The 13,812-nt window shown below is 45.8% G+C and overlaps 1 protein-coding gene across 3 annotated transcripts in view; it reads right to left on the reverse strand.

Moving 5' to 3' along the window:
* LOC114880102 (Krueppel-like factor luna) overlaps positions 1-13,812 on the reverse strand; it is a 222,510-nt gene that overhangs the window by 19,425 nt on the left and 189,273 nt on the right. For all 3 annotated transcript variants that reach the window (XM_046285647.1, XM_029195749.2, XM_029195741.2), the window contains 4 exons: positions 4,185-4,358; positions 3,836-4,078; positions 2,993-3,204; positions 1,927-2,153 (listed from right to left, as the gene is read on the reverse strand). In XM_046285647.1, coding sequence (XP_046141603.1) covers positions 1,927-2,153; positions 2,993-3,204; positions 3,836-4,078; positions 4,185-4,358 — 856 coding nt within the window. The remainder of the gene's footprint in view (positions 1-1,926; positions 2,154-2,992; positions 3,205-3,835; positions 4,079-4,184; positions 4,359-13,812) is intronic.

Consider the following 13,812-nt stretch of genomic DNA (forward strand, 5'->3'; position numbering starts at 1 on the left):
GCTCTTTCACCGTCTTCTTCGAGGAACTTTTTCCTCCGTGTCTCGGATGTCCTGGACCCTCGTCCTTCTTCTCGAATCTGGACGAGGGCGGTACACAAGGTTCCTCGAGAAAAGAAAATCGTCTGTTTCGTCTTGAGAAAAGAAATTTCGACGTAGAAGGAAAAGAAATAAATGGATACCGTTATTTAAAACTATTATTCGGTTGTGATAAAGGATCGTTCGAAATTGAATATCGATAGGGTCGGTTGAAATGAAAGAAAACAAGATCGAAACGGATTAAGCGAAACCTTGTCAACGTCAAACCCGTTACACGGATCACGGACGAACGATTAACCGGAAAATCCTGGAAATCCATTGCGGCGGAACATCCGTCACCGGGAAACCAATTACCGAGGAAAGTAATGGGTGGCTAGAGACGGGCACACGTGCTGGCGTCCTTTTCAGCATATTTCCCATCGCGGGTTTTCAACGAAATAAACGTTTGGCAAGCCACGATACGTGACGCAGACGTCGTCTGGCGCAGCCTTTTCGACCCGCTGGGGATCCTTGTGTCAGGACGAATTCATAACAGAGTCATAATTGCGGGACGGGCCCCGCAGTATGCATAATCCCGCAGTTAGCAGTTCTGCTTAACGATCCGCGAGAAGCAATCCCGACGTTACCTGCCACGCTGCACGATGAAGGCGTCCCAGTCAACCTCTCTCTTATTGCCCACTATCCCCATCGCATACGTCCCTTTTATTCCCTTCTCTTTTCTCCTGCTTTCTTTTCACCCCGCTATACAGACTGTTTCATAACGCGTGAAATTCATTTTATAAACTGAACTAAGAAACATTTATTCAATACAAATTTCTGTAGAAAATAATCTTTGTTTATTTTTCTTCCTGTTCCTGTTTCCTTTCCCTTCGCGAGCAATACAGAGACTAAAATTACACATCCGCGCGGTTCCTGTAGACACGACAACCCGCGGCGTGCATCGATGCAGATGAGCACACGCCAGTGTGTAAATAAACGCATACACGTGAAATACATGCGACCACGTACACACTGTTAATCACCTGTGCGCGCGATATTACACGGACGTGTCGGGTACGCGGATTCGACGTAACGATGGCAGGGATTTCGAGATAAATTTATGAACGGCGCGATACATGAAAACCCGTCGCGTATCTAAATATTTGATGGTTCGCGTCACTCGTCGGACTCGACGATATATTTTATCGTCGAAGGATTTCCGTGGAATCGAATCTGATTCTGAGACAGCGATTCTTTGCGAGATCGTTGAACCCACCACGCGAGATCAATAATGCTTAAAATTGTAAAAATTGCATTACTTTCGTACTTGATCCTTAACGAGTTAATACCTTTATCGATCGAATAAAACTGGCTGGTACACGGTTGCCTAGGTTTCTCATTCATCCGCTTGTTGTGCCCGGTTCGACTATCGAGCCGTGGTATAAGCCGAAACAGGCTGCTCCCTTAATTCAGCTTCGTAATTAATTATGCATTGTTATTTGCCGCGGTAAGGGAGGCAGGGAACGCGACGGGGAATTTGTCTCGTCTCCTCCCGGGATACGTCCACGATTGTTTCCCATCTGTTTCAGCGACAGACGGCGAGGATAATCGCGTGACTAACGATTAACCGAATCGCGAAGAAAGGAGGCGCGGCGTTGCGTGAAGCTTGCGAAATAATCGAGCGTCGACGTATCGTTTGCAGAGACAGAGGTGCACCCGTTTATTAATGGGCAAACTCATCGTATTGATGATGCGTTTACCTTAATTGCGGAAAGAGTGACAAATGTTGGTCGCGTTCGTTTGGTTATTCTTGTAATTTGTGACACGCGCGTTGTTTCGGTGAATATTGATTTTCAGTTCTCGGTCTGTTCATTTCTGTTTCATAAGCAGCAATTAAAATCTGTCACTCACCCGTGTGCGTCCTCTGATGGGCTTTCAGATGCGAACTCTTGGTGTACACCTTCTTGCAACCTGGAAATTGGCATTTGTGTATCCTGCGCTTCGTATCTGGTGGACTGTGTTCATGGCTTCTCGCGTGGTGCCTGTTGGCCACGGTGGTCGCAGCTGCAGTTGTACCTGCATGTGCATGTTGCGTGCCCGAGACCGCTGGGTAACCATTCGCTGTGACGGAGATCAGTCTGCAAAAAAAAATCAATTTTCATCATTTTTTCCTTCACACGTCTCGGTTCGGATCAACGACGAAAATACTGAATTCCTTTAGCAGCTTACATGCGAAATCGCGTTCATTTCAAATAATTATCTTTATCGAGTAATCAATAGAGATCGCTAATATCAAAGAAATATGTTTCATTAAATTTTGATCAGCTACTCCTTTGAAATGATGGTATACAAAGAATACAAATGGTCGAAGCTTGAAAAAAGTATTTCTACGATAATTTGTGGGATACTATTTACGTGGCATACCGAGGCTATCAAAAATAAATATCGAAACTTTGATGTTCGTCTGGTTCATTTATTTTCTCGGAAGTTTTACCGTCTGCGTTTGATGCATCAGCAAAGACAGACGCATAAATTTGAACAAAATAGAAAAACTTTCTCGACTAGCGACGAAATTGAATGGTGCTCGTTAATCATTCGTCCAATCGTCTCTACCATCGATCTTCTACCAACTTTATTTGAATGAAGTATTACGCTTTTTCTTCCTTACAGCAGGATCTTAATTTGATTTATGGACTTGATTATTTATGATCGCAATTTTAGGCAACGTTTGCAAGTAATTAAATAATGGTAACGTTGAAACTTCTGCACATGAACAGTTCCAAGCAGAAGAGAAATATTGACTTTAGTCACGCAATTGAGAAGGTAATATTTTCTTGGTAATAAAAGAAAAAAGAGAAAATATTTAATTAACCAGCTAATTTATAACGATTCAATTTGTATCTTCGCTCCATTATTACATATATTTTCCAACGAAATTCGTGAAATACGAGTTCGATATTTAAAAAAGGACACTTACCTTGCGACACCCTGAGCGTTGCTGGTGGTAACCCTGACGATGGCGCTCCTGCCGCCCGTTCCATGAAGGTTGAGGTTCTGCACGTCGAGCATCGAACTCCCACTCGACGAGTGACTGGAGTTGGAATGACCTTGACCCGAGCCGGGGCTCGACGGTGGTGTCAGGATTTGACCTTCGCTTTCGCAGCCGCTGTCCTCCTCTTCCTCGATTTCCTGTTGCCGGTAACGTAATTCATTACGCAACGGGATTACGATAACGGGTCTCCGATTAAAGTACAAGCAACTGGTTAAAACGGTATCGAACATCGATACCACGCGGTACCACGAGGTCCCCGTGCGAATCGATCAATGGCAAATAACCCCATAAACGGATTAACACACCAGCTTATCGGTGTTACGCACACGCGTGTACCTCGGTTCGATTACACGCGCCATCGATACGTAATCATGAAAAACCGGGGAAAAATCGTTATTTGTGTAACTGCCGTTGTACTCTGATCAAAATTTGACAGGCATTGTGTTCGCGATACATCGGAATTGAACGATTGAAAGAGCGGGTCACAGGTCGTGTGTAAATACAGGTGTTCTTGCTGTGACATGTATACCGTCGCGTCGGGTAGTTCGAGGCCAGCCAATTAACGCGTTCTGTGTTCACTTGGCAGAAAAATTAAATTAAAATTGTTAATGTAAAGTAATCAACTGCGTGGGAATATCTGTTTCGTCCAAGTGATTCGAAGAGGTCGACAAGAAATAAAAGGTACAAGTCGAGACGAAGGAAGCATGAAAGGAATCAGCCGAGGCAGAAACTTGCCAAGCGTCGGATGTAAATCGGATTTGAACGTACCTCGTGTTCCTCATCCTCCTCGAGGTCCTCGCTGGGCTCTTTCTTGAGAATGAACGCCCTGCACGAGACGGAGGGCGAGCTATCCCAGGACAACCCCGAACACGCCGAACTCGACGACGACGTCGAAAGGGAATCAAGGTGTCGGTCCAGATCCCTATCACGGCCGTTGTGGTTGTGATCGCCGGGACTGAATTTTATGTCGTCCAAACAGAGCGTTTCCCTGTCTTCCGACGACGTCGTCACCTGTGTCGCATGAAGCAACAAAGAAAGATAAACGAAATCTTTGATACGGGCTGTACGAAAAAAAAGGTCCTTGTGGGAACATTGAGCAGGGACATTGAGAACTCACCTCCATTTTGATTGGTGATTCGAATTGTGCGTTGGCGGTGCCGGTGGACGCTGTCCACGAAATTGGAGGCGCCCTGAAGAGGTTCCAGGGTGCAGTGTCCAATTCTGTGGGCAACTTTTTGTACGACTGTAGCTTCGGTTCGTCCTTCAGGTACCTCTCCATTTCGTAGCATGTCTGCAACAATGAACGAATCGAGTTAATTAAATATACTCTAAGACGCACGCGGTGTTTCATCAATTGCATCAAACAGATAACGTAGGGCGCAGAATTATTGCAATTAATCTCTTAAATCGAATAAATCGACAGAATATCAAAATTACACGGTGAAATTTGTCCTTCGATACCTCCATTAGCAATAGAGTTATCGAGCACTCAATCAAAAGGATCAAGAAGCGATATACACACAATGCAAGAGAGCCGATTCAATCGATCAAAAGCATTAATGCTTCCTGCAAGCGACGAATGTCGGTCTGACGATGATTTTGCGCAACATTCGAAATGCGAAATCAATCGACGTCCGGGCTTTGGTAATTGTTACATACACCACTGTTTGTAATTCATCGATTCCGCGTGTCGAATTTTACAATACCGTCCCTCATTATATTTACAGCAATGCAGAGGGCGTAGCTGGGAGCAATTTATAGCGTAGGATAGATATGCAGATTCGACGAACGATTGTTACTGTTTGCCATCAAAATGCAACGACGATGTTGCCGCTGTTGCGTGCCATCTCTCCGGTTTAATTAGTGTTACAATGATCAGGAAATCCCTAGTATCATAGTCATCGTCGGTGCCGCGTGGATAATTACAACGGTACGACCTTCTCTGAATATATATTCCATCGCGACCGCAATTTCTGCGTTTTCTCTGCGATTCGACTAAGACGAAACGTAGCTCGACGTGACTCGGCGATCAATTAAGTCTCCTGATTGTCGCCTAACCGAGAGAAACTGGTATTTCAAATACGTATTCGAGGAAAAAACCTATGCAAACTTTGCATCGTGTATTCAGTTTGTGGTTACGATGCGCGTGTTGTACAAGGTAATTTTAGGTATTCATGAATTGCGTAACATTATTCATGATGGTTATTATTATTTTTAGATTACCTTGCCGCACGATCTACAAATGTCTTATTAAACGAGCAAAGTCGAAGCGAATTCCACGAAAGGGATGCCTGTTAAGTATCATCCAGCTCGTGTCTTACGAATAAAGAAGGTTCCCTCTACTTCTCTCGCGTCTTTGGTACCATTATCGGCCAGCCCCCAAACTGGCCTTATAGAAAAGAGAAATTATTGCACGGCAGCGGTAGAGATAAGTGGTTTGATCGGACAAAACCGTCGCTGGCGCTGGTAACCGTTCGCGATGGTAATAAATTGACGGAGAATGCCTGAAGGAAGATGCGGAGGTACACGAGGAGAACGGTTGTAGTTATCGTACCATTGCCTGCGAGCAGAGTAAAACGACCCTCGGTTCAACCGCACGATTTACCTCTCCTATGGACGATAATTAACATTTTGACGAGCGTACATTTCGTAACATCTACGATCTTTGTTAAAAAATCATTGATATTCATCAACGATGTGGTAAAATTGTTTCTGATGACGTTTCTTACAGGTATACCACGAAACACGAAGTTCATCGTGAATAATTCCTATCTACGAGAAGAAGGACGGTGACGGTAGCATAATGAGAGGTTGTCTCGGAGATCGAGGAACTTTTATTAAAGCCACCGCGTTTTAATATACAGAGGACATTTATCTTGAACCACGAGCGTTCTTCTACTACGGATAGCTTAGATCCTCAAGATATACACCGTTCCAAGGTAGCCACAATGTTTCTATTTAAATTTCTCCTCGCATGAATCAGCCATCGCGTTTGCGATTCTCTGGGAAATATTAAAACGAGGTCGGAAACGTTTGTTAAAGCGACAGCAAGCGTTCGTCGCGGCTAAACGATGAGCAAAGACGATCTTGCTATGGGTAGAGGAGGACTTGTCGAGCTAGCAACGACGTAATCTGATTGCGGGCCATGGTTTTAACACAATTCCTCGCGCAGTAGGTAGCATAACTTTGCTCTTCGTCTCCGAGGAACTGTAGCAAACTGGCACGGCCTACGGGACCGTGGTGCAACTTCCGCAACTCGCGAGTCTCTGTGTTGACGACGACTACGTCGATGTGTTTTCGCGCGTAAGGCTGTTGCAGATAATTTCGCGTCTGTTTCGGGAAGTTCGCGTCGCCGCAGGTGTCTGCGAACGAACCCGAAGGCTTCGGCAGACTTCCGATACGACGATGCCGTTCGCAAGATAATTGTCTCCGGTGTTTTCCGCGACTCTACCTACAAACGATATTGCTACTTCAAAATTCTAACAATCAAAGGTTCTAAGATTCTGCAATAACTTAAAATGAAAGATTTAATGAAATCTGCTTCACGAGAAGAAATATATACCAAAAGATTGAAAGCGAATCTTAATGACTACATAACGGTTAATTGCCGAGCGAAGTTTGGTTGTTTTAACGGAGAATTAAACTGAAAGGAAGTTTGTCTTGCTGACGTGGCAGGGATCTCTTTGGAGAAGCGCGAAAAATGGCATCTGGAAGAAGTTAGCGTGCTCCGTGCAATATCGTCGGTCCCCTCGCTCAGAAAAATAATCACCCTTAGACTTCTTCATTATTCACGATTAAAGTTCGTCCAGGAAGCTCGTGGAAGCGAGTAACGGCGTTAATATAACTTGGAAAGGAATTTTATCGACTATCCCTGGAACCGTCGCTCCAACCTTTATTCTTATTTCACTGATCGTCATTGAACCGTGAAAAGAGAATCGCTTAGAAGAAATATTTCCTTCAAGTTTGTCGTTGCAGCGACGCGTTCACACGTGCAGCTGAGGTTTGCAACCTCGAACAATTGCGACAGTCGACCGTACGTGACTATGAAACACGAGAAAGGCACGTGGACGATGAGTACAACACTCCTTTTCGCAAGCATCGTACGAATTTCAGGGAAAATTTCGTAACTAACAACCCCTTGATGTCTTCGAACATCTTCCAGCTATATTTTCGTTCGTTGTTTTCCTTCCTCGTGGATCAAAGTCTCGAATATAATGTGATTGATCGCATGAGAAAAGCGGAGCGAGAGAAAACGTAAGGACGAAGAAAGATGTTGGTGGTTGGTCGTTGGCGCGCATCCCTGAAGGGGTGTGTAAACAAGTGGCTGTACGAGACGCAATTCTCCGCGAGATCGGCTTGCTGCTGGAAGGAACAGCACAAAGACAACTCTGTTCATTCATAACGAGAGGAAAACTTGGCCGCGCGTATAGGTATAAGCTTGAAATCTGCTCCGTACGACGATGGTTCCATCGAGCCCATGCTCTACGCTGCCATCTTCCCTCCGAGCTCGTTTCCCGGTTATTCCGCCAACATGCTCCCGGCTGTACAGACTCGAGCTGCTTTCTATCTCTCCCTTTCTCACTCTCTCTCTGCTATTCTGTTCCCCTCTTATTCAGCCACCACTTCCTCCAGAGTTCTTTGAGCGGTAATACCCTTCCAGCGTGAAAGATAAGACACATTAATACTCGTTACCGCACAGCCAGGGTTCACCTGTCTACGTTTAGAGCGAGATACAGATTCGAAGGCGATTTGACAAACGACTCTGTTGGAATAATGCAGGAAAATAGAGGTTGCAAGTAATTGAGATCGAATACAGGTGTTTTGCGTTCGCTGTTATTTCGTAGAATTTGCAAGAAAAATAAGAGAAGAATCGGTACTTTGCATTCGTGCACGGCTACCGTGTCCATTACCCGGACCATTATCCCGTTTTTTATGATCCGTTTTATCGCTGCACTTGCTAGATTTCTTCTGCATGCGTGCAATCGTTCAAGCACGACTGAGACGCCCTCGATCTTTGAAATAGCCCCGAAGAAAGAGGAGTAGGAGGAACGAGCCATCAATGATCCGAAACGACGTTCAATTTGCGAGAGATAATGGCCGTCCGATAGGATCGAGCCGATATCACGGTATCAACCGTGAGAATCCACGTAACAAAGCGTCCAATTCGAGCCGGGACACACGCGGTCCGGAACAAGCAAGGAAAAGATAAAGGGGACGTAGTTAGATTAGAGTGGGTTGGGTTTGTAACGAGGATCGGGACGAGAAGGACATCGAAAACGATTCGCGTACCCTGAACTCCCTTATCGAGGCCGTCGTACATCCAGCTGGACTTTTCTTTCCACCACGATTCCGCCTCTTTCGACTCGTTTTCTTCTACCATACGGTTCCGAGAAACCAGAATCCCGCGTTACTCAGCCTGTGGAGACACTTGGACGGTAATGACCGCGGAACCTGGGGGACCCGCCACTAACAATAAGATAAACCATTCTACAAAATGACTCTCAGACTCGGACGAGGGACGAGAAGAAAGGTTGGAAATCGTTTGAAAGAGCCAACTCGGAAAGGGAGAAAACGGAGGCGGAACGAGCTTCAACGTTTACAACGGTGAAACATGTAGACGCGACACGCGGTTTCAAGTATGAATGAGGATCGATTTTAACGAGATAGATTAGAGGAGATACTCGTGGGACCTGGTGCCGACAAGCTTGGTTTCGTTGGATCACGATAACGGCAATCCTGGTCTCATCAAACTCAACAGAGAACCTCGAACTCGAGGGATTAGATATAGAGGACTTCGGACACGTTGGATGCGGATACACCTGTTCTTTGTTGAGGACGCTTCGAAACTCTAGAGACCTCGTATAAGGGAAGCTACATTCGTAAATGATTGGATTGAATCAAGGTAAATAGGCGCGGTAACCATTAAATTAACACGTCTAATGGAGGTCAACCTAGGTTCAGCTCTAAGAATTCGGTGCTTATAACTTCCGTACTTTGGCTAAACCCATAGGACCCCGTGATCCCCGGGAATTAGCAGGTCTGAAAGTCAATTACCGCCTATCGTCGAAGTTCGTCGGCCGGGCGATCTTCTTACTTCGGTTCGCCCTTAGAAAAGTCGGCGCAGGACGTATAATCTAAGAGCTTCCTTTCCGGCTGCTTGCTCGTCGAACTTCCGCAGTAATTCCGTGACGCTGTCATTAACAGACAGACCCGCGGGCCCGGTCGAGAGAAAATGAATGATAACCAGGGCTGGTCCTGGAACCGTCAATGCTGTTCGAGGGAGAAGCACGGTGGCGGGTTGCCAAAGTCGTTAAAGAGATTCCCGCAACTTTAAAGGTGCCGTAAACCCGCGAATTTATCTCGTCCTTTACTCCTACTTTCTCAACTTCGTACCGGCAATCCCGTATCGAGTCCCCTCGACCAACCGAAATTTCGACGAAAGCGTCGCCAACGCTCGCCACATGTCTCGTTTCTTCACGAGTTTGCCGCGAGAAAGGAGGGACGGTCGGGGGTCAGGTGCATTCCACGGGATATCAGGATTTCGGTCGGTGGAACTGATTAAATGGAATATATCGTGTCCTGGTTCGAGCGCCACGTACGCGTACGCTACAATCGGAGAAGATACGGGACCGCACGGCGACACTTTGTCGCACGACGTGCAGGATTTACGAGCGTGGCCCTTTAGGCGTTTGAATTACTATCTCGATTTTACGAAATCGAGAGGAGTGTCGAACCACCAGACGCCATGCCAACTTTCCTCCTTTCTATATAGCCAACGTGGCTTCTCGTTCGACCGTTCTGGATTTATTGCGCCACGGAACCGTTCGAAACGAAGGAAAGCTTTGCCCCGATTAACGATTCCGAGGGATGACACCAGGATTTTCTAGCTTTCCGTGATTTCTTAGCCGATTCTGGAAAGGATACTCTCCTTTATCCAATTTCCACAATTGTATAAGCTTTATCTTTCCTTTTTCCATTATTCCTTCTGCAATGCGCTCATCGCGTATCATTGTTCAGAATTCCAGAATACTTTGAATTCTTTGCTACAAACGTGATCCGTGAATAGCGAAAGTTTTTTTTTTCACCAGAACAGCCGTCGTGGCCGAACAGCATGTCCCGGGGTCAGGGTTAACGACGCTAACAAGCCGTGGCTGACTGACTTACGACTAATTCAGCTTCTCCTCTTTACCACCCCTCGACCCTTAACCGAGAACGAACAGATGCCCGGAGGATGTTGCCAGCTTTTTCCCGCCAATGAAACGCGATGCGGGCTAGCTAGTCTGATTAGGGTGCAGTCGTATATAAGTACGAACGGACGAGAGAAGCTGCAATTGTTTGTTATTGTTGTGACGTCACCTCGTTAGCGGCGGTCACGCGTCCAGTCTCGTTAGGCGGTCATTTGTAACGGTCCACGAGGGCTGTGATCGGGAAACGCGGGAAAGCGGCCTGGAATGCGAGAAGATAGCTCCGTACGTGGCGGTCAACGGATTCTTGAACGTTTCTCTCGAGTTAAATTAATTCGTTTAACCGCGGACAATGATGGATGAAACCATATGGACGAATTTAGAACGAAATTCTTTCGCAAGATATCACAGAGTAGAATCTGTATTCTTACCAATTAAATTTTCAAATTATCTACGCGAAGTTGAAAAGATTGAAATATCATAGAAATCCGGTAACAAACTGTTTCCAAATGTCCCGAAGATTTCACTGAAAAGGTATTTGAATGGAATCGATCAACTGTAGCCACGAAACCAATTAACTAGAACACACGTTTCTCTCGCAGACGCGGTAGAGAGGAGGTGGTTCGTACAAGCGGCATCAATTCCGTCGACAGGCCGTTTTATCGTGCTATCAGGGGAAGAGGGAGAGGTGTAATAGCGTTGGCTAAGCAAACAGTCGATTTTTATTAGCCTTCGCCGTCCCTTTGTGAAGCGAGGGCTTATCGTCAAGGAGGAGAATCCTCTTGCGTTCGTCCTTCGTCGATCTCCTTCTCATTGTCTCGTCTTTCCCCCGTTCCAGGAGCAGCGTTCAAAGCTCGGCATCAGCCCCCTTCGAAGATTCGGGCACACGAGAGGGATCAGTGCCAAGGATCATAGGGTTCAAATTCTCGGAAGAACCAACCGCAAACTAACTGGCTTTCGTTGGTACACTCGAGATCAAAAAGATTTTTCGTCGGCAGTCTGCTCTTATCGTATGTACACTCAGTACCCACCTACGTACGAGCTATTCGAACGAGCCTTCTCTTCTCTTCGTTTCCTGCTCGTTCTCCAAGGCACACTTACCTACCACCCTGGCTCGCAATCTTCTCCACTCTACTCCAGCAAATCGAGCAAAAACTCGTCGTCGGCATTGAAACCGTCGTAGTTCTACCTCCTCGAGATCGCTCTCACATTCCTTGAGATTCTTCTGCGGTAACTTGCCCTCCTACCATCCCTTCTTTACCCCATCTACCTATTTGCCACGCTCCCTTACCTTCCAAGACGTTTTCCTCGTCGAAATTCAAAGCAACGACGTAGCCATTTTTGCGAGGATTCTACGACTATGTCCACCTCTACGATGTAGCGAACAAGAAGAAGAATTCAATGAAAAGAAGATCGCGTTTGGAAGCCTATCGGTCGGCTCATGGTCCGCTCGATCCAGTAAAATACACATATCCCCTGATTTACACGGAAGATAAATTCCTCTGAAAACCGTGGATTTTGATACGTAAAATCGTGTAGTCGAAAAGAAACTAAAATGTGCATAATTCGATCATTTATTTCAACGTAAAATAAAATTAATATATATTGAAAAAGATGTACATAACAGTCCATTCATAAAATGACAAATATATAAAGGTATAAGCTTCTAATTAATTTTACATATAGCAAAATGGGGAGCCCCCATTTTTCAGATGTGATTACCAGTGTTACCAAAAGAACGGAGTTAAAAAATAACTGGAAATATGTGCGCCGGTATTACCAAACTAACGGAATTAAAAAATGACTGTAGAAATATGCATGCAGCCAAAATGTTCACTTTTACCAGCTTTTTTTTTAATCCGTTATTTGAAAACCCGTGTGAAAGCGAAATCGTGTAAATAAAGTACCGTGTTAATCAGGGGATAGGTGTATAATACAATGTAAATGCATGAGCATATTTGTACTATGCGTAACGCTCCAGCTTCGATCCGATCACGATCCGATCTTGATAAATCGTGAGGAATATTTTCCTGAAGCATGATTGAACTTATCGCGACTTGTTCCGAAAATGTGAATAGTATGAATACCGTAAGATTTTACCGGGCCGAGAGTGGACTGCGAGCGGACCGTGGGCAGGCAAATAGTGTGGATCCGGCCTTATTCAAACGAACAGGTCCTCGGGTGTTTGGTGCAATATTTACCAAGATTCAGGCAGATATCAAACTTATCTGCATTTACGGGCACGATACAAATTGCGTAATAAATCGTGGACCAACGTCGCGTAAACGAAGGTCTATCGTAAACCTAATTGGTTTACGCGCGACACTGAGGACCGGCGAAGAGCAAACGGAAGAGAACGAGATCGTAGCGAGAGGCTAAAGAACAAGGAAACCCGAGACGACCAACAGCGTCTGCCGTGGCGAAGAGATATGATATGAGAAGGGAAGCAAGAGGGAAGGTGGTCGTGTAAATTGCGACGGGTGGTTGATCGCTAAGCATCGGAAATTTCCGAGAGCAAGCGGAACGGAGCAGATACAAGAACCTTTGCTGGTCATCTTTCCTCTTCGTCCGCCTACTCTTAAAAAAAGAACACCATTGAAAACGCGATTTCTTCCTTCGTACTCTTCTCCGTTACCCGGCTCCTTTTTCTCTCATTATCCTCTTCCTGGCTTTCTTCATCATCCCCGCGAATCGGCGCTTACGCGAGCACACCGCCGACTTTTCGCTGGCTGGCTTACTCGCTTGCTCGACGTAAATCTGCGTAATGAGGCGTGTCGAAAGGCGGCTTACCTGACGAACTATAATGCCACCGACCGACGATTGGTTCTGCTTCTTTCATGCCTTCTACATTCACCAAAGATTCTTTCAATATTCTCTTTTTCGTCTACCCTGGCCGGAGCTGGCCTATCCACGACTCGTTTCTCGTTACTCGTACAATTATCCGATGGAACCTAGCTAATTTAACGATGCTATCCATCCACCAATGAAGTTTACCGTCCAACTTTCAATGTATACATAGTTTGGTAGTTATCGCGATAAAATAAATGAATTTAAAATGTGGCAAAAGTCGGAAAGTTGGCGTCGACGATGGCAACCCTTAACGGAGACGATGAAATTCCATTCAGAGGCTGGTACGACTAGGATGATATCGAAGGACGAAGAGGAAAAGTGGCGGAGTAGGGACAAAGAGGGCCGGCGCGAGTCTCGCGGCTGTATATATTAATTTGCTGCCGACAATACATATTCAAGTTGGAATTCATACGCTGTCAGAGGCAGCGCTCGGTCGACTGAATAGATAGACATTATGGATGTCATACGGAAGCAGGAGTGGCGAGAGAGGTACGCGGGACGTATGGGAGCGTACGTTTCGCGTACGGTTCACGCTCGTACGACTGTACGAGTCACGAGAGGGATGGGTAAACACCGACGAAAGAACGATAGAGGGACGAAGAGAGAGAACGAGGAGAGAGCGGATGCAGAAACGAGGGAGCAGAGAGACTGCACTGCACGTTCCACCGTGACGTGACATCCTATTCGAGAACACGCGCCGCATGTAACGAG

Source organism: Osmia bicornis, chromosome 5 (assembly GCF_907164935.1).
Source record: "Osmia bicornis bicornis chromosome 5, iOsmBic2.1, whole genome shotgun sequence".
NCBI lineage: Eukaryota > Metazoa > Arthropoda > Insecta > Hymenoptera > Megachilidae > Osmia > Osmia bicornis.